Below are 18,940 nucleotides of genomic sequence, written 5' to 3' on the forward strand. Positions count from 1 at the left end.
GGTGCGCTTTACCCGACGTCGGTAACAGATCGGGCACCCAACAAGGGTGCGAGGGGAGCTTGCCGAACAAACATTCAAAACTCTTTTGGTAGGAGTTAATCATGTCGGAAATGGGCAGGGGGAAGCGTTAGAGTAAGGTGTAACAGCAGAAACAACACTCTGCAGCTGCAGCTGCTGCAGCAGCAGCAGCAGCAGCATCTCTCCCATTGACTGCGACCCGCACCTCCGGCGCTCCCGCCAAGCCGGCTCCACCCCGCCGCACCGGGGCCGGGGCCGGGGCCGGGGCCGGGGCCGGGGCCGGGGCCGGGGCCGGGGCCGGGGCGGAGGCAGCTCCCGGAGCCGCCCCGAGCCCGTCCCGTCCCGTCCCGTCCCCGCCGCCCAGGAGGAAGAGGAGGGACTTCACCTGCCCCGTCCTGCCCCGTCCCGCCCCTCCAGGTGCCAGGTGGAGCAGGAAGCGGCGGCGGCGCCGGAGGGGACCCGCGCCCGCCTCGGCGCCGGGCTCATGCGGGGAGATGGCGGCGGGCCGGGCGCTGGCCGCGCTCCTGGCCGCGCTCCTCGCCGCCTCGGCGCAGCTCCTCCAGCGGGAAGGTAGGGACAGGGACGGCGGCGGGGCGGCGGGGCGGCTCCCCCTCACCCCCGGGCTCGCCCGATGGGGCTGCCCGGGCGGGGGGGGGGACGACGACCTGCCCGGTGTGCGGCTGAGCCCTGCCTTGTTTTTCTTGGCCGCACCGTAGGCGAGAGACCGGGGACTCTGTGTTTATCTCCGTGTGCTGCTGCTCATTTAATAAGTATTAGTTATTAAAGGGCGGCGGGGGGGAGGGGGGAGGGAATAGGGTAGAATCGCATCCGTAGTGTTCATACGGTGCCTTATGGCAGCCCTAGCCCCCCGGGAGGAGCGTGTGCGGGTCGACTTTCTCCTGTGTCGGCAGGCGGGGGTGAGCCCCGGGGTTGGCATGTGCGGTAGTCGGTCTCCTTCCCGGAGTGAAAGTTCACTGCGGCTCTGCCTGGCTCCTCGTCCCGGGGGGAGGGAGGAGGCGTCCTGCAGAGGCGTCCTGCTGTGCCGGGGTGCTCGGACATCGCTTAAAAACAATGTGGAAATAGGGACATCCAGTTTCAGCACCCATCGTCTGAACTTTCCTTTTTCTTTCTCTATGAAAGAAACACTAACAAGATAAATTATTTGATCTTTACATCCTCGCTTGCTAGAGTATCGATTATGCAAGTAACTTCACAAAGTCCTTTTCCCTGGATGCCAGAGAGGCAGATGAATTATCTATAAGGAGCAGGAGCTTGCAAGATCGTGCTCTATGTTGGACCATGCGGTTGTGTAACCTTCTAAGCAAAGAGATTGATATTATTTATATAGAGCAATGGATGAACTGTACGTGCAGGGAAACAGAATGGCTTGTATGCCCAGCTGGGTCAGATAGTTTAATGGGAGGCTGCTGCTCACTAGCAACTCTGCGTCTCTTGAAATTCCTAGGTGCTTGATGCAATCCCGTGTATATAACCCATGAATAATTTTCTGAAATCCTGTCTATGACCCCAGAAGAACTCCAGTTATGAACACAGAGACAGTGTGTGGGGTTTTCCTCAATTTCCAAAGCTGCTTGATTGCAAAAAATGCCCATCCTCAAATCTAAACAGCCTGTTTTATAGCTATTAGTCCTGTTAAAGACTCTTGAAGTATGAGTCCTTCTATACAAAGTAAATGTGGAGTTATTTGCAGTGACTATGAATAACCTAAAGAGTCTGATGTGAAATTCGTGCCTTTTTAACATTTCTATTACCTTTAACTGCGCTGGTTATGTTGAAGTGTGGCTCGTGGCCATTGTTATTATGAACAATACAGTCTATACATTGACTGTGAAATTGGACAGCACTGATGTTTAAGTTTCAAGCTATGTAGTCTTTTAAATAAAATATTTGCATTTAATGTATTGCCTCTGAGTTGAGTGAATGACAGCTATTTGCCTCTCTAAGCCTCTTCAAAGGAAAAAGAAAGAATATTATACTGTGGTTAATTGTGTGTTGTTTTCAAAGAAAACCAACTTTTAAAACCTTAGATGGGTCAGTGCTAGAAGGAGAGGAGCTAGACTTTCCAAAGATCTTGTATTGCTGAAGTAGCAAATGAAAAAATTCTCAGTTGCATCTTTTTTCATACATAGGTCTAGACCTTCCCTGGGAGATGCAGCAGCCTATTAATCGTACATTCACACATTATTCTTCACCCTCTGGTCAAACTGTGTTATCAAAATCCTTTGTTCCTTTTATTTCCCCCCCCATAAATCTTCTTGATGCCTCACATTAAATTTCATGGGCTTGCTTTTGAGGCACAGTACAGCTCTTTTTGAGTCAATGTCTTTGATTTTTACTTATTGTCATCATCTGCTCCAGCTTCTTCCCTTCTCTCTTGTTTAAAACATCCAAACGAATTATGCATTCGCGTTGGCATTAGAAAAAAAAAATGTTTATACCTGCATTATGCAAGGTTGAGTCCACACCATTAGTTTGGTTGGGTGTAGTAGTGAGCAGGATGCGACCAGCTGTGTGGTGGGTACAGGCTGTGTCCCTGGAGAGCCGAGCAAGTCTCCTTTGTGTGTGATTGTAATAGCTCTTGTTGGGAAGGTGGCAAAACCAAATCAGATGGGAAGGGGCAGGAAATGGAAGAAAGATGGCAAGTCTGACAAAGAATGTCTAGTCTATCCTTATTGTGCAAACCTTCCCTACAAACAAGATGTTTGTGTGGTCTGGGACTTTCTTAGCTTAATCAAGAGGAACTAGGGAGAGAGATCTCCCCAACCACTGACCTTGCCCTCGGGCAAACTGTGAAGTTGCTCTGTAAAGCAAAGGTAGTAACAGTGAAGTTGCACAAAACATCACTGGTAGACCCAGTGGTTTGCTGCCACTGATGGTGGTCCCTCTTCCTACCTCCTTCAACCCTTTCCTTTCCAACTGCATGCTTCTGCCTGCTTGTCCCTCTCCTGCACAAGCACCACCGCTCCTGTGTGCCAGGTCCTCTGTCATCCTGTCAAATTCTTTAACTCGGTGCCTTCTGCCTCTTTGTGGACCCCCAGCGCCCCACCCCCCCCACCCCCCAACCCAAGAGGTGGCTCAGTCTCAGCTGCATTAGTGGCATGGGTTGGCAGGCTGAAGGTCACAGTGGTGTGAGCGGGACCAGAGAGGGGAACGGTGCCTTCCCAGGTTTTTTGGCAGATCTCGTGTGCCTGGTGTGTCCTTCATCCCAGTGGGAGTTGCTTTTGTTATTGCACAACCAAAACTGTAGTTGGAACATTTACTGAGCAAAGGTTTGTCCTGAAAACCCAAGATAGTTCAGGTTAAGATTTTCCTCCACACCCCTACATAGTTTGTAATTTTTAAGGAGTTTCCTTTGCCCTGGTGCCGACGTTGGTACCGGCTCTGCTGTTGCTGCGTTTTGGCTGCAAGTTGCAGCAATCTCCCTTTCAGCGAGGCCAGGTTTAGGCTGGGTGTGCAGAATAACGCACGAGGTGGGTATGAGGCACGCGTGCCTCTTCTCAGGGACTGGTGATGCTCTGGTGGGATGGCTACAAATCTTGGTTCGCCTATCTCTAAAGCTGTCTCTTGTCATCCTTGATGAAGTCCTTTCTTCTCTCGCTTTCTCCCTCCACCCTTTCCCAGCAGGTACAGTATTATGGTGTTGTTCTTACTCTTCTGTAGGAATGTGTGGGTCAAGTATGGCTGGTCACATTGTCTTCAGAGGAGCTTGTGGGTTTTCTTCAGATGCAACTTTATGCATAACATAAATTATCAAATGAAACATTGGTTAACTTATAGGTGGAAAACTACAGAAAGAAGTATTTGGTGTGATAGCTGGGCATAGACGTGGGAGTGTGAACGGAGTATCGCATATCTGACCTTTGAAAATGTGTTTTCCAACTAAAGACATGTTTCTTTGAAGCACTAATAATGAAGTTAATCAGACTTTTATAACATCTATGAAACATAAATATTTCAGATTTAAAATATCCTTACGTGATAAAATCTGCGTATGTATTTTGGGGTTTGTCTTTAAAATGTCATTGTTATAATAACTGAATTTGCAGATAATGCTGCGTTGTTTCTTGCTCTACCCTCCAGTTAACTTTTTCTTGGCAACTGACTGATTTGAGTCTCACGTCAGTCTTAACATTTAAAGCTGCTTCTTTTAATAAAATAAAAAACCCCAAGCTGTTAGCAGGGTCTTTCTGCTGTTCTGACAGAATATAAATAAACGGCCTGTTTGTGCTCCTCTGAAAGTCAGTGGAAGCTGGATTATTTCCATTCTGAATCACTGTTTGCTGACTCGATCGAGACCTCTCCTTTTAAGACCACAACTAATGTGCATGAGTGTTTGGTTGTACCTTTTTTTTTTTTTTTTTTTTTTGCTTGCCTTATGCCATTGTCAGCCTGGAGTGCTTAGTTTTTACACTCTAGAAAATAACGCGTGTATAGCAAATTACTTATTTGTATGTCTCAGTTCTGGTGCTACTACCTTAAATTTTCCACCAGAAAATACACTTAATTTTTTTTCTCAATTCCAGATTTTTGTGGGTTTGAGGTGTTTGTTTTTAACAGGTGAGCCTTGTCTGTGTGTGTTTTTCATTTGTTTGTCTTTTTTAAGTCTGACAGGGTGTAGAGGTAATGTGAAGGCCCAAGTGGGAATGTGAGGTGGTGGGAACATGAAAATATTTGAGGATTAATACACTGAATTGAACTTGTCCATAGCAGCACAAACGACCACCAATTTGAGTGCCCCTACCTAACTGAGGATCTCTGGTCGTGGTCTCTGGAGTCATGTGTGAATGAAGTTTCTCCAACAGCCATCCTCTTGATCGTGGGGTTACTCATACGCAAAACTGAAAACACCAACAAATAGCAGCCATTTGGCTAAGAAGTGGCCCAGGAGAGAAGAAATGTGATGCGGTGGGCCAGCTCCTGAGCCTGGCTCCTTCGGTGGCTGGCGAGTCTTTTGTGCCTGGGGTTGTCATTTGATGAGCTGCAGTGGCTCATCAGCCAAAAAATAATTAAGGGGGAGCAGGCTGAAAAGGATTATTTTTTGGCATTGGCTCAAGGCATGGGCTCAAAGGACTGGCCAGGGAAGAAACGAGATGGAAGGGTTGGAGGCTGCTGAAGATCATGTCCAGAGTACCACCATGGACCTGTGGCATAGAGGAAATTATTCTTTAGCTAGAAGATTGCCCTCCTCTCATTTTTGTTCTGACTTGTGCGCGTTGTCTTGCTACACCGTAACAGGAATTTCTAGACAGAAATCAGGGCTTGCTTTATGAAATAAGGGAAGAACCTTTCCCCTACCTGATATCAGGTATCCTTTGGGCCAGTTGTGTTCAGGCTTGTTAATTACTTAAATGAATTAATCCTATCTATAAATAATATTGGAATAGAAAAGAAAGCAGGAGGAAAGCTACTGAAAAAAAAAAGTTTTGATTTCTTGAAATATGTAGCAGCAGTATTTTCCCAAATAAATATTGCTAGGGCTCAGTTTATTGGTTTAGCCCTTACCACCCAGCTTAATTGATATTTATACATGTATATATGTTAAATAAAAAGCTTTGGAATCCACGTCTGCCAAAACCTCAGTCTTAGGTAGAGGCTGAACAACTTTGCACTTAGTTCATCCAGAAATATTTCATATTAGAAATAGCATGAGGAGCCGTCCTTTGCTGAGAACAAAGTCAAGACACTTTTGGCTTTACCTGTGTTGACTGCTACAGCTATGGGTGACAGGGATATGGTGTGTTTGCAAATTAGTGTGGATAATAGGCGAGTAACTCTTTTCCTTCTTCACCAGTTTCTCTGTATTGATTAGATTTTCATTTGCTTTTTGTAATTGCTGATGGCAAAACACGACCTTCTTCAGGTCCTGGGCAGTGATAGACGAACGCAACCTGAGAGCCGTGAATGTGCATGAAGTCGTACCCCTTCGTGTTGTGGCCGGTGCAGGGCTGCTGGTGGTGCTGGGTTATTGCTGGGGCTGTGCAGGGGGAAGCTGGGTGTTGCTCACCGCTGTCACAAGCGGGCTGTTCCACTGAACTGAGCTGACTGGCGATTTTCTTACTGCAGTAAGGTCCTCCCGCTGACTTCTGGGTGCTCCTTTCAGCTCTTCCTTTGGATGCTTTCTGGCCTTGGTCTCCACGCAAGAGCTGCTAGAAAGGCTCAGCTGCAGCAAAGCATGTGTTAGGCTGGAGGATATGGGAAAAATGGGCCTTGGACACCAGTTTTGATCTAACTGGGCTCTTTTTGGGTAACTGTGTATCCTCTTCCCTTGCTTTTCTTAAGTTTCTGTTTAAATCTTTTTAAAATTCTACATCTTTAATAATTTTTATGATTTATAAACCTTTGCCCAACTGGGGGAAAGACTAAAGATGTTACCTTAACAAAGCAATCCCAGCAGTTTCTGGGACATTAGCCGTCTCACTGCTGCTGCTCAGGTATCCCTGTCCTGTCAAACCTCAGCTCTGGTGTGGACAACACAGCTGCTGCAGCACGGGTTGATTTGTTGGAGCCAAACCATTAACCAGTTCCTGTAGAGCACCTGGTGACTTTTGGTGGTCTCTTAGTAGGATTCAGCCGATCACCGTCCCTCATCTTGAAAACTTCTCTCATCTGATGGAGGTGTGACCGTACAGATTCCTCTTGCTCAACATCTGCTTGTGCCACCAGGGTGTGAAGGAAAGGACTTGGGTTGTGCTGTGCTTAGTAAACTGTTGACTGCTGGCTGTAATGTCAGAGCAAAATCTTGTGTTTCTGTATTAGCTGGTGACAGAGGCGAGGGTTTGCTGCCTGTAGCTGAACCTGCCCAGTGTAGATAGTATTGACGGGACCTCCTGGAAGACCTTCAGGAAGAGCCAGCTGAAGAATTGTGCCATAACGTCCAGTAGATCTGCATTTCATGTATGTTAGTAAAGTCTAGTCTGCTTCTGAGTGCCCAGGCTGCCAGTACTGTGGGAAAACAGATTTATTTTTTTACCTATCCCCTGTAATGGGGGGGAAAAGTCTCACCTTTGCCTGTTCCATTGGATACCTTTTAACAACCATCCTCAAGGGTGCCATGGGACAGCGTGTTTTGAGCTGTGCCTTTTGATGTCTTGGGGCACAAAGTGAGCGTGGTTACTCGCTGTCAGAGCAAACTCTTATTTTGAGAGGTACGATCACGCCAGCATTTTGGAGTTGGCCCTGGCTTTTCTGGGTCTGTGGGCGGAGCTGAGAGATTAGCATACACAGACAGCAAGCTGCAAGGGGTGAAAAGGGATGATCTGAAGTTCCTCAGTAGTGAGAGACAAAGAGCTGTTGGCAGGATGTTTGGCATGGGAGGGAACCCTGATTGTGAAATGCGCTTTTCCACCTTTGTTAACCAGAGCCGAGATCGAAGAGCTGCTCAGACATGCTCCAAGGTGCTGTCGTCTCACTGGCTTACATCAAGGTAGGGATAAACTGTGCAAGCAAACACCCCTTTGACCAAGGGAGGCTCCTGCAGCGACTTGGTGGTGTCTTAGTGTTCCTCGTGCCAGTGTGACATTTTGTTGTCAAGTTGTGCAGACCCATGTATCATACATTTTGTGCGTTGTATGCGAGTTGGCAGTCAGCTTGCAGACAGCATTCGCTGAGCTCTGTGTCTCACTTCTACAGAAGCAACAAAACTTCATATCTGTAAAGTAATGATTAAGAAAAGGCAGCTCAGAGTCAACATTCTCCAGCTTGCCAGTTACAGCTAAGCTTGCCAAATCCTAAAGTGTCTTTTTTTCCCACTTTTGGTGAAAAAAGCTTCTTTTAAAGATGTCTTTTACACAAGTTATATGAGTGTCTTAATTATCTTCCAAAAAGGTTCTAGAGAAAGGGGTAGAAGTACTGAAATGTATAATTACTTTTTTTAAGTTATTTTAAATCTGAAGGTACTTTATTCCTGTTAGGCATTACAAATTAATGAATTAGCAACTTTTGAGTGAGCAGCCTTGTTGGCCTTGGGGTACTGACAGACCTTCTCTGGTGAATTGTGCTGGGATGGCTTGTAACATCACTACCCCAGAAGTGTCTACCCTTCCTCCCCGATGAGGTGGAGAATGGGATGTGTGGCATCTCACCTGCTTCTCATTCTCATCCTGGCTATCAGTTCAAACCATCAGTGAAGATTAAGGGGCTGTACTGTGGTGGCAGAGGAATGGATGTTCTCCCCTGGGTGCCCTCTTCTGAGATGTGGGTGGTTACTCTGGCATAATACTCATTGGCAGCATCTATCTGTAAGTGTTTACAAGCTTTGCAGATTTTAAGCTTTCATTTTCTGGGTGATTCCTTGAAAGCAATCCTTTCACAAAATATGGACCTCATAACCCAAGCAAGCGTGGTAGTGGAAGACGGGTCCAAACGTAAGAAGATCATTGAGCAATGTAGAGAGTAGTTGGTTTACATTTTAAATGTAAACAGAAAACCTGTTTGCTTTATAAAGTCCAACAGGATTTCAGCAGCTTGCAGCAAGCAGGGTTGGCTGTAATTTGTGATTGTGTTTGTGATCTCTGTTTGCTGCTCACAGCACCGTTTAGTAGGTGAGAAGAGTATAAACGGTGTATAGGTCCCTGACTAACTGCTAAGGGCTTGAAGAATGTGAAGGCAATTACCTGGATGGGCATTGCAGGTGGAATTGGAGAAGTGGATGATGCTTGGGCAATTGGGTACTGTAGTTAAACTGGAGAGTTGGACTCAAATTGACAAAGAAAGATTCAATAAGGCAGGTAAAAAAATGTTTCAGTCAGCAAAGCAGGGAGATGTTTACTCTTTTAAATATTCTTTGGCCTGGTTTTGGCAAATTTGAGTCAACTGTGCAGTGAATTGTCTTGGAGGTGATGGGGAAATGGATGATCAGGTGCGGCTGTTGGTGCATCTCTTAGCTGAGGCATTGGGGCGTTTGCTCGGGATGTGGGAGCTGGAGCCTGTGGTCCCTATCACGCAGCCTTGAGGTCCCCTCACTAGGCGAAGGGTGTTTTGGATGGATTGCTCTGAACATGTCCTGCTGATGCTGCTGTCGAGGCCGTCCATTAGATCAGGGAGAGTGAGTTCATACGGCTTGAAACTGAAATCATTCAGCTTATGACTGGGTTACGGTGTTATTGAGTCATATCCCTTGCTTCCCACTGTCTTGCCATGACACTTGCAGTATATTATGTGTAGTGGAACAACCTCAGCAGGCTACGAGCATGCCTGTGGGCCAGCATCCCTGCAAGGGCTCAGAAGAGGTGGCGAGCTTTCCAGGAGAGCCTGCTGAGCTGTAGAGGCAAACAGCGCCGCGGTGCTATCCCTGTCCCGAGGCGGTGGCACAAAGCACTGCGGTGGACAAGCCCGTTCCCTGGAGAGGTGTGTTGGTTGTGTGGGTTCAGATCCCCCTCGGGCAGAACAGGGGTTTGGATCCAGGTACTTCATATCCGGAGTGAGTGTTGCCACTACTCGTCTTCTGCGGCAGCCCGTCTCCTCCAGCTGCTGCCGGCTTGTGAATGGTGTCTGAGTCAGCCCCATCCAACTGCTTTTTATTAAAAATGGCTGTAGTGGAACAAGCCCACGATTTAACCAGAAAGAGCAAACTAAGTTTTTATATGTTATTTTGGAATAAATTAGCATCTGGGATTTTTTTGTTGGTGTCTCTTGCGGGCTTTGGTTTCTTGGTCTGTCTGGGGTTTTTTTGATTGTTTTAATCCACCCAGTGAAGTCACGTGAAACAATCCATAGATCCTTATGGATAAATTGCTGCAATAAAATGCAGCCCTCTAGCCAAAACTAGTTGGACTCTGTTCTAACTCCTGCTTTGTTTAGCAAGGCACTGTACATAGCCATAAAAACTGCTGTCCTGCCAAGTCCTTTCCTTGTACGTACATATGCACACTCTCTGTGAGTGCCACTGGCTCTACTACTCTCCAGCTGTCTTCTACATTGCACCCCCCTCTTGTACAGGAAAAATGTCCCTTTGACATTTATATATACATATTAAAAAATACTAGGAGATTAGTGTCAGGTGCAACCACAGTAGATAAATTCAGGCTAAACTCTGTGGAGTAATCTGACTTGTTTTACACTATGCAGTTTGTTTCTAACTCAAGTTGGAGAGCTCTGAGCAATAAAATTGATGAAAGGTTTGGAAAAATCATACTGTTGAGAAAAAGCTAGCCAAGGTGTGTTTGTGCAGAGAGGAACATCAGTGATAAAGGGATGCTGTGATGAGACAACTGTCATGAAGGCACAGTCTTAAACGAGGATGAGCAGTAGCGAAATCCAGTTGCGGCAGGGTAGATGCAGATTGAGGTTAGGGCAGTTGAAGAAATAGCCAAAGGAGGCTGCAAAACTGTAATTGCTTAGAGGAAAAAAATTTAGGGTGACATCAGATGTCTATACGTCAGCCTGTGAACCGGCTCAGGACTGGAGGCTTCACCGCTGACATCCTCTAGCCCAGCAATTTCATTGTTGTGTAGACAGAGACTAGATGCAGCTTGGCAATGCTTCCTCTTGTTGGTTTGGATATCCTGTGTGTCATTCTTCTGCGGCATTAACGAGGCGTGGAATTCCTTCTTTACAAGAAACGTGTACAGTTACTGGTAATCCTAATAAAAAGGCATGCAGTGGGAATCATAGAGACAGATTAGTGTGAGTCATGAAGAGACTCACTCATGTTTATAAAAGCTCTGCAATAAAGGTGCTTTTTGAGTAGTCTCTATTGTGCTGCGTGTGCGTGGCTATACTTTGAGGGTTTTAGCCATTTAGTCATTTATTTTCAGTGACTTTGGGGTCACTGGGTATACTTTCTGCGTGATTCTTTTTTTCCATTTTTCCTATGAAAATGAAAAAAAGGGGTGGGGGGCAAAAAACCCAAGCAGCAGAAGTCAGGTCTTTCAAGGGCTGGGGAAGACGGTACTTTGTTTTGACCCCTGTAGGAAAGCTTTGCTTGTTTCAAAACGCCATTCAGAATGTTGAAAATTTCTGTTCCTTGGTTTCAGCTCAGGGTGTGTATTTGTTTTGTTTTAACGCTAGTCATGTGCTTAAGGTTATGCTTAAACTTAATCCTCATGACTAAAAATGGTCGTAGAGCCATGCACAAGCATTTGGTGCAGAAGTGCTGTCTGTTAGTGACCCTAGTGCGTTTCTCCATCCTGCCAGGTTGGCCATATGGCTGTGCCGTCCCAGGGATGGGAAAAGGAACAGTGATAACTGTTTGACCAGAAGGCGAGGAACAGACTTTTCAGTAATACTTATAAACTGTAGACGAGTGTGACAATTACTGTATGCAAGAAAGAAGTCTTTTTTGTCCGTAGTTATTAATTATTGGTATTATGCTATTAACACTTCATATCTGGATGACATAAACATCAGAAAAATGATGACCATTGTGGTCAAAGGGTATTTTGTGCACTAAGTGTGATAAATAAAAACCCCCAAAGAACCCAAAAAGCGTCCAGTGGTATGGAAAACAAAACTCTGGGCTAGGCTGGAAGTAGCTGTTTCACTTTCTCTTCTGAAAACTGCTTCCTCCCAAAGAACAAGGAGGAGCAGCCCTGGTTGCTGGCTTTGCTTTACTCTTCTTTTCCCAACCCCACAGGCGTTGCCCTTGTAGTTGTCCCCTGTGTGCTTGGAAGGTCATTGCACAAGGCAGTTCCTAGCCTGTATGGTCAGGTTTTTAGTTTGGTTTTTTTTTTCTTTTCCCCCCTCAGGAAAACCCAGATTGAAAACGTCTGCAAAAGCATGTCTAAGGCAGAAGCGCAGATGTTGAGTAGTGCCAGCCGTTGGAAGAGGCAAGGGAATTCAGTGTAGGCTCTCGAGTCAGAGGACTGTCCCGTCACTTAAAAGCTGTAGGAAAGTTACTCAGTGACCAGGTTCTCACTAATGGTATTAGAGAGTTGGTAAACTCGTTACAAGTATGTGCAGAAATTTGGCAAGCCTCGTGGTGTATGAGGTTTTCATTTAAAGCCTTTGATCCTGGAGGCAAATAGGTAAGGCAGTTTCAAGGGCTTGCTAAGTCTTTTGACTCCAAGATTGTGTAGAGAAGCTGTAAAGGCTGGAAAAAGGCTCAAGACCAACAAAACTCAAATAAAAGCACAATGGGGTATCTCTTTGAGTACTCTCTTCTGCCCTGCTCCCCCTAGCAGTGAGATTTTTGATGCCTGGTGTTTGCAAACCTGGAGCTGCAATGTTCCCAGTGGCAGGGAAGCACGATAGACTGTGCTGTCTGCTCAATACCCAGGGCTTTTGCAAACCGTTGCAATGCAAGTCAGGCCCTGCAAAACCATGAGATTGCTGTAAAAATCAGGAGATTTTAAAAGGGAGGTTTAAAAATAGGACAGGTGGGTTTTGTGGGAAATTGAGTCACTAATGCAATACGCTTCTCTCTGCAGCTGCGATGGCTAAAGTTTTGAGTTGGGTGAGTAGGTTGGTTGAGGGTCTCTGTTGTGCTCATCCACCACGAGAGGGCTCTGCCGATCAAGGGTTCCCATGGTGTGCTCAGCCCCGCTCCCCGCAACCCTCACCAGGTGAGCCCACCAGGTCTCTGGGCTTTGGCCAGCGTCCTTACCACCACTGCGGCAATAGCAGCGGGCATGGACCAGGCTGGCTGTTTACGTGCTCAAGGGATGGTGAGCAGTCGGGCAGAGCCCGGGGTGCCCTGCAGAGGTGTGTGTGTGTTTCTGAGCCAGCTGTTCTCCCGCGCCTTCCTGGCACGCTGCCTGGCAATGGGAATGGCTGCAGGGGCTCTCCCGGGGTGCTGCGCTGCTGGGTTTGCTAGGGTGAATCTCTCTTTATTGGGGTTAATGAGCAAGAGGATTCCTAACCTGGTGTATGGGCAGAGCTTTGTCATGCAGCCCTGCGTGATATCCCACTCAAGGAACAGACTTTTTTCAACAGAACTTGGGGTACCCTTATTTCTAGATCTCTTATTTTTTTTAATATACATAATTTTTTTTTTTCCCCCTAAATGCTAAAAGCACGAGTGCTGTAGACTCTGTGATTGTATCTTCCATACACTGAAATAAGGAAGGGAGAGTAGTGCAAACAAATAGCAGAAAACTTACCAACTGACATGTCCTCAGATTTTCACCTGGGGCTGGGATACGGTTGACTTCAATGCAAACTTTACTCACTTCAGCCAGGGCTGGGCTCAGTCTTTGCTAAGCATCAAACTGATGCTAATAACTTTTCTAGTCATCTTGAATGTCCAGTCAGTGCTCCTTGGTGACTTATATTGCGTGTATATTTTTATAAGACAGTCAGGTTTGGTCCATTTGTTGATAAACCGCTACCCATAAAATAAAAGAAGATTATTCAACAAGCAGTTTATTCTTTGGCTCCAGTATTTCCTGTGAGAGCTGCTCCTGCATTCAGTAGTGCTTGAGGGGGTTGAAATCTGTGAAGATTGCAGAGGCTTTTATGTATTCCCCAAAAGCTGTAAGTCTATGATGGTCATGTCAGGGATGGAGAGGAGGTATCCAAGCACGCACGGTCTGCCCCAGGCCACAGATGCCTTCTGTGCTGCTGAGGGGCATTGCATGGATGTCCTGTACCTTCAGGGAATGAGTTGTAAAAGGTGGGGAGGGTGGGAGAGGGCCATGACCACATGTATAAATGTCTGTTGGCATGTGCTTTTGGTACCGCTGAAATACCTCATCTGGTCTGCAGTAATTGTTGAGGCATACCCAGAGATTCACCTGTTACCATCGTGTGCAATTAAAGTTGAGGCTTGCTTTGTTGTTTGGCTGCTGAATAAACTTACGAATTGAGTCACGACTTCATGGGTGCCTTCAGAAATGAAGCAGGCTGTATGATGGGCATAACAGACTGAAAATCAAAATCGGGACAACAGAAATTTGAAAGGAATAGCTGAGCTGCTTTTTAAACGTGAAATAAAAAACACTGGTGAAGTTAAACTGGAGCAGAACTGGTCCTACACAAATTCCATGTATACATCTCTCTGGGCACATGCAGCAAGCAGATTTCTGTGTCGTTTGTGCTAGACTGGAAGCGCCAAGGCATTTTCTGTCAGTCCAACACCAGAGACTTCTGAGAATGTGGCTGCAAATACTCCTTCTGACAATGTGGCATCTGTGGGGATGCATGGAGAGGCTGGTGGTACTCATCCATGCTAGTAACAAAACCTCTATTTTTTTTTTTTCTTTCTCAGCTTCCTTTACGATCTCTCTTCGTACAGTGGACAGCATCACAGTTATGATTAAACTGAGACCTGGTGTTATACCAAGCTGTCAAATTCGTATTAAAAATGTCATCAAGTCTGAACTCAAGATAAAGCCTGGGGAGAACGTGACTTTTGCCTTCACTTGTCATACTCCAGAGAAGTATTTCATCATGGAAATTCAGAAAAATATTGGTAAGATACAAGTTTTTAATTTTTCCCCCAGTGGTAATCTTCCTCCAGTAAAACCACATACCTTTTTTTCCTGTTACTGTATTAAGGTATCCCCTATAATCTTGGGTAAGAAGAAATCTTTGAACACTGATAAATAACCTTGAATTACTGAAACTGTGCAAGTTAAAGAAGTGTGTATTATGGCTGACAGAATTAATGTTAACTTGGCTGTTTCGGAAACAGTTAAATGATAGTTTGTTGCATCAATTCCTTGCTGTCTTCCCTTTTCCCACAGTTTGTAAACCCATCAAAGAATCTTTTTTTCCTGTCAAAAGCCTCTGAGCACTGATAATGGTGTATTACCTACATCATTTGTTGAACAGCTTGATTGTGTCTATAAGGGCAACAGAAACATTGAAGACATGCACGTGTTTCCTTATATTTAATGAACATTATTGAAGTCAAGAAACTGAAAATTTGGAAGTGTTGTAATTAAAGCTTCATTTGCTTTGAATCTTTTCCCTGGTGTATGTATGTTAATATACTCTTTAATGGCATGAGCACGTGCTACTTCTCAACAAGATCCCAAACTTCATTGGGCATTCAGTCTTTGGTAATATCTTTGTTATTTTTGGGGTGGTGTTCAAGGATAGTTCTCTTCACATTTTTGAGTTTTATTCATATGATTCATGCAAATAGTAATGTTCACAATTTTTCGTGATATATTTGTAAGATGCACTTGTGATATTTCTTCTAAGTTGGAGCCTAGACATAGATTAAAGTATGCTTATTTTTAGTGTCCAGCTTGAAATACCAATAATTTGGATTTTTTGGAGAAAAGTTTTCTAAGTTCTCCCCAGAATCCTGCAGTGGCAGTTGTTGTTATTCATCATTTCTGCAAAATCTGGGGCCCAGGTTGTTCATCAGGGCACCAAGGAAACGAAGGTACAGCTCATGGCAAGCAGTGGAAAATTTAAAGATGAGTGATTTGCCAGGAATTCTCTGACTGAGATGGAATAAAATTGGTTCTCTAGATTCATGATTTCCAGCTCTCCTGACATTGCATTTCTCCCTTTTGCCCATTCAGCGCTCTATTCACTAAATACCTTCTAAATTCTTCAGCAAACAAGGCAGGAATACTGGAGACAATGAATCCCTTCTATTAGTCAGCCTGACTAAAGCAGGTTTGTCCTGTCTGCTCATTGGGCTAGGAGTCCTGTTTAGAGACAACATGTGACTGTGTTATAGGAGTGTCTTTTAATGCATGTAGAAGGGAAGTGCAACCTGAAAATTGTGAAAATAGCAATGAAGGGGAAAGTGTCAAATTCCTCATTTACTTGAATGCTTTCCAGAGTGTATCATGGCTGTTCTCTCTCTGCATTTAGACTGTGTGTCAGGCCCATGTCCCTTTGGAGATGTTCATCTTTACCCGCCGGGGCTACCTCGCCTTAACAGGACTTTCATCTGGGACGTGAAGGCGAGTACAAAGGCTGGACTTGAACTGAAATTTTCTACCCCGTGGCTAAGACAGATTGAACCAGGAGAGACGTGCCCAGATTTTGTTAGCTACAACATCAACAGCTGTATTGATATGGCCACAGTCAACATTGGCACCTTCTGCAGGAATGGCTCGGTGTCTCGCGTCAAGCTGCTGGGAGGAGTTGTCATGTCTCTGCACCTCCCGTGGGACTCGCCTCTCACCACCTCGGGCTTCAACATAGCTAACAGGGCTTCCATAAAACGTAAGTACGGAGTAGTGTTTCCTCGCCTGTAATGACCTTGTGCAGATTGCAGCAGAATTATTTAAACCTTTCTTCTCAGGTAACCTTTTAGTTTTGCTGCTGCTGTCCCTAACTCCCTTCCACTTCATCTTTTCTAAAAGCTATTGTTGTATGGTTTTTAGTTTGGTAGCTGGTGCTCTTCTGAGGTCAAAATATCTTAGTTTGATTGGTTAATAATTATGAAAACTGTTGCTGCTTTTGCTGCACATTACTCATTTTCAATCTCTTTAAAGTTCCTAAAACTTAAACATACCTGCTCTGCTGTTTTTGTGTTTTCAGCTAGGTGAGACTAGATAGAATTAGAATGAGCCAAGAGAGTTATTTGCTGGTTGCAGTGTGTAGTTGGGTTTGTTTATTTTTAAATAAGGCTTCCTTAACTTCTGGAGCCTCAAACCAATGCCTCTCTTCAGGACAGGAAGGCGGGAAAAGGGGAAGCAGTGCCTGGAAGGCACGTGAGGCTGCTTAAATACAGCTATCTGTTTCAACCTGCACAGTAACATAAAAAGTTGTGTAATAATCTTCTTAAAATACCTGGAATATTACATAGCAATCAGTGGGTTACTTTGTGATCTCATGACAAACCCTCTTTGGGAGATGTTCTTGCTCTGTACTTGAATTCTGCAGTTGTTGCTATCAGTTATGAAAGAAACCTGGTCCAGGTTCAAGCTTCTAGAACATGAGTTTTTGTAACTCCTGGCACTCCTCGCCATTGCACATTGTCGCTGGAGTCCTAGAGCGGGACCATAATCTCTGTGTACCCAACTTCACACTGCCAAGAGTCATCCAAGCATAAAGAGTCTTACACAGCCTCCATGGTTCACACTCGTGTTTTATCATGCGTATTTGAGGCTCTTTGCTGGCGTGTTCTTGTTAGATCTGGGAGGTTTTTGAATGGAGAGCTCTGTGCTGGTATAAAAGCTCACATCTTTTGTTGCCCAAAACCCAGCAAAGCAGAAGCAGTTGTCAGGTTGCGTATTTGCTCTTGTGAAGCCAGGACCAGAAGGAGGAACTAGGATCTTTCCTTTCCAAAAAATAAAGGCCTCTCTGTCCTCATGCTTGAAAGGTGAACCCACTAAACTGAAAATGCAGCAGTAATATATCCCTTACCTTTTCTGTAATTGAAGGCAAAAGCATCAACTCGAGTATATGTTTTAGTCTGAGGTTGTAAAAACCTAACCTGTAGCTGAAGTGGATGATCTCACTGTCAAAATAAAAATACTCTGCTGCTGGGGTGCTAGATATGCCAGTGTGTCTTCATTAATTGCAACTTGTTTTGTATGGTTTTTTTTCGCCTGCTGTTTTAGGGTTATGCATTATTGAATCCATTTTGAAGGGGGAGTCTTCAGTCACCCTGATGTCCCCAAACTACCCACTGGGCTTTCCAGAAGATGAGCTCATGACGTGGCAGTTTGTGATTCCTTCCAACATGAGAGCAAGCGTGTTTTTCCACAACTACAGCCTCTCCAACTGCGAAAGAAAAGAGGAGAGGGTGGAGTACTACATCCCCGGCTCCCTCAGCAACCCGGAGGTGTTCAAGCTGAGCGACAGCCAGCCTGCCAATATCGCTGGCAGTTTCAACCTGTCCCTTCAGGGCTGCGATCAGGATGCCCAGAACCCAGGCATCCTCCGCTTGCTCTTCCAAGTCGTCGTTCAGCACCCACAGGTCGATGAGAGTAAGTACCTGCCTGCCCCTTCCGTTGCTTTTGCTTACAGACACCTGGGCTGAGCACCACAAGAAAGAGAAATACTGGTTTTTTTTGTCATTTTTCTTGGACCCTCCTTGAGTTTAAGGAGGTGGGTTGCCAAGCAACGCTGAGGCCTGTTTTACCGCCCTGGGTACCACTGGTCATCGTTACGGCAACGCGGACAGCGATGCTAAAATTTGCAATTTTTGATGGAGTACGAAGTTCCATCATAGATTTTACACTGTAGCTTGTAAACAGAGATTCCTTTCCTTTTCCAGCACCTGTATCATGTAACTGAAAAATGCCTTTAACATCTGCAGTATCAGGTCTTGCACAGGAGGAAGCTATTTTATTCACCTTTTGTTTATGCCTTCAAGATCCATAGCTAAAAACAGAAAATTAAGAGTAATAATAGTGTATATATATTTTTTTTATTGTTTTTTAATCTGTCCTTTACAGAATCATAGAATCACAGAATGGTTTGGGTTGGAAGGGACCTTAAATATCATCTAGTTTCAACCCCCCTGCCATGGGCAGGGATACCTTCCACTAGATCACGTTGCTTTCTTTGACATCAGAGACATGTGCCTTGTTAACAGCATAAAGATGCTCTGTAGATCCGATATCTATCTTTGCACATGATAGTTAATCTTTGTGAACTAGGCTACAGCCATAATCTTCCTTTTTTTTTTATCTTTCCTTTCCTCTCCCCCTTCCAGATGTTCTGAGTATTTGCAACTGCCATTAGCTTACGTGGGAGAAGGTGTTTGTCATCCCTGCTTACCCCTGTTGTTCCGACTTGCTGTAGCAAGTCATCTAGGATATCACAGACTTGCAGAATGGCTGAGGTTGGCAGGGACCTCTGGAGATCATCTAGTTCCAACTGTCTTCTCAAGCAGGGTGAAACAGAACAGGTTGCCTAGGACCATGTCCAGCTGGGTTTTGAGTATGTCCAAAGACTTCACAACTTCTCTGGGTAACCTGTTCCAGTGTTTGACCACCTTTGCATTAATTTTTTTATTTTTTATGTTTAAGCAGAATTTCCTGTATTTCAGTTTGTGTCTCTTGCCCTGTCACTGGGCACCATTGAGAAGAGTCTGGCACCATAT

The 18,940-nt window shown here is 45.2% G+C and overlaps 1 protein-coding gene across 1 annotated transcript in view; it reads left to right on the forward strand.

Moving 5' to 3' along the window:
- The first annotated feature begins 512 nt into the window (after positions 1–512).
- The window catches only part of CDCP1 (CUB domain containing protein 1), a 28,348-nt gene continuing 9,920 nt past the window's right edge, over positions 513–18,940 (forward strand). The window contains exons 1-4 of the mRNA XM_050890910.1: positions 513–588; positions 14,183–14,386; positions 15,751–16,107; positions 17,451–17,819. Of these exons, the coding sequence (XP_050746867.1) occupies positions 513–588; positions 14,183–14,386; positions 15,751–16,107; positions 17,451–17,819 (1,006 nt within the window). The remainder of the gene's footprint in view (positions 589–14,182; positions 14,387–15,750; positions 16,108–17,450; positions 17,820–18,940) is intronic.

This window comes from Gymnogyps californianus, chromosome 2 (assembly GCF_018139145.2).
Source record: "Gymnogyps californianus isolate 813 chromosome 2, ASM1813914v2, whole genome shotgun sequence".
In the NCBI taxonomy this organism is placed as follows: domain Eukaryota; kingdom Metazoa; phylum Chordata; class Aves; order Accipitriformes; family Cathartidae; genus Gymnogyps; species Gymnogyps californianus.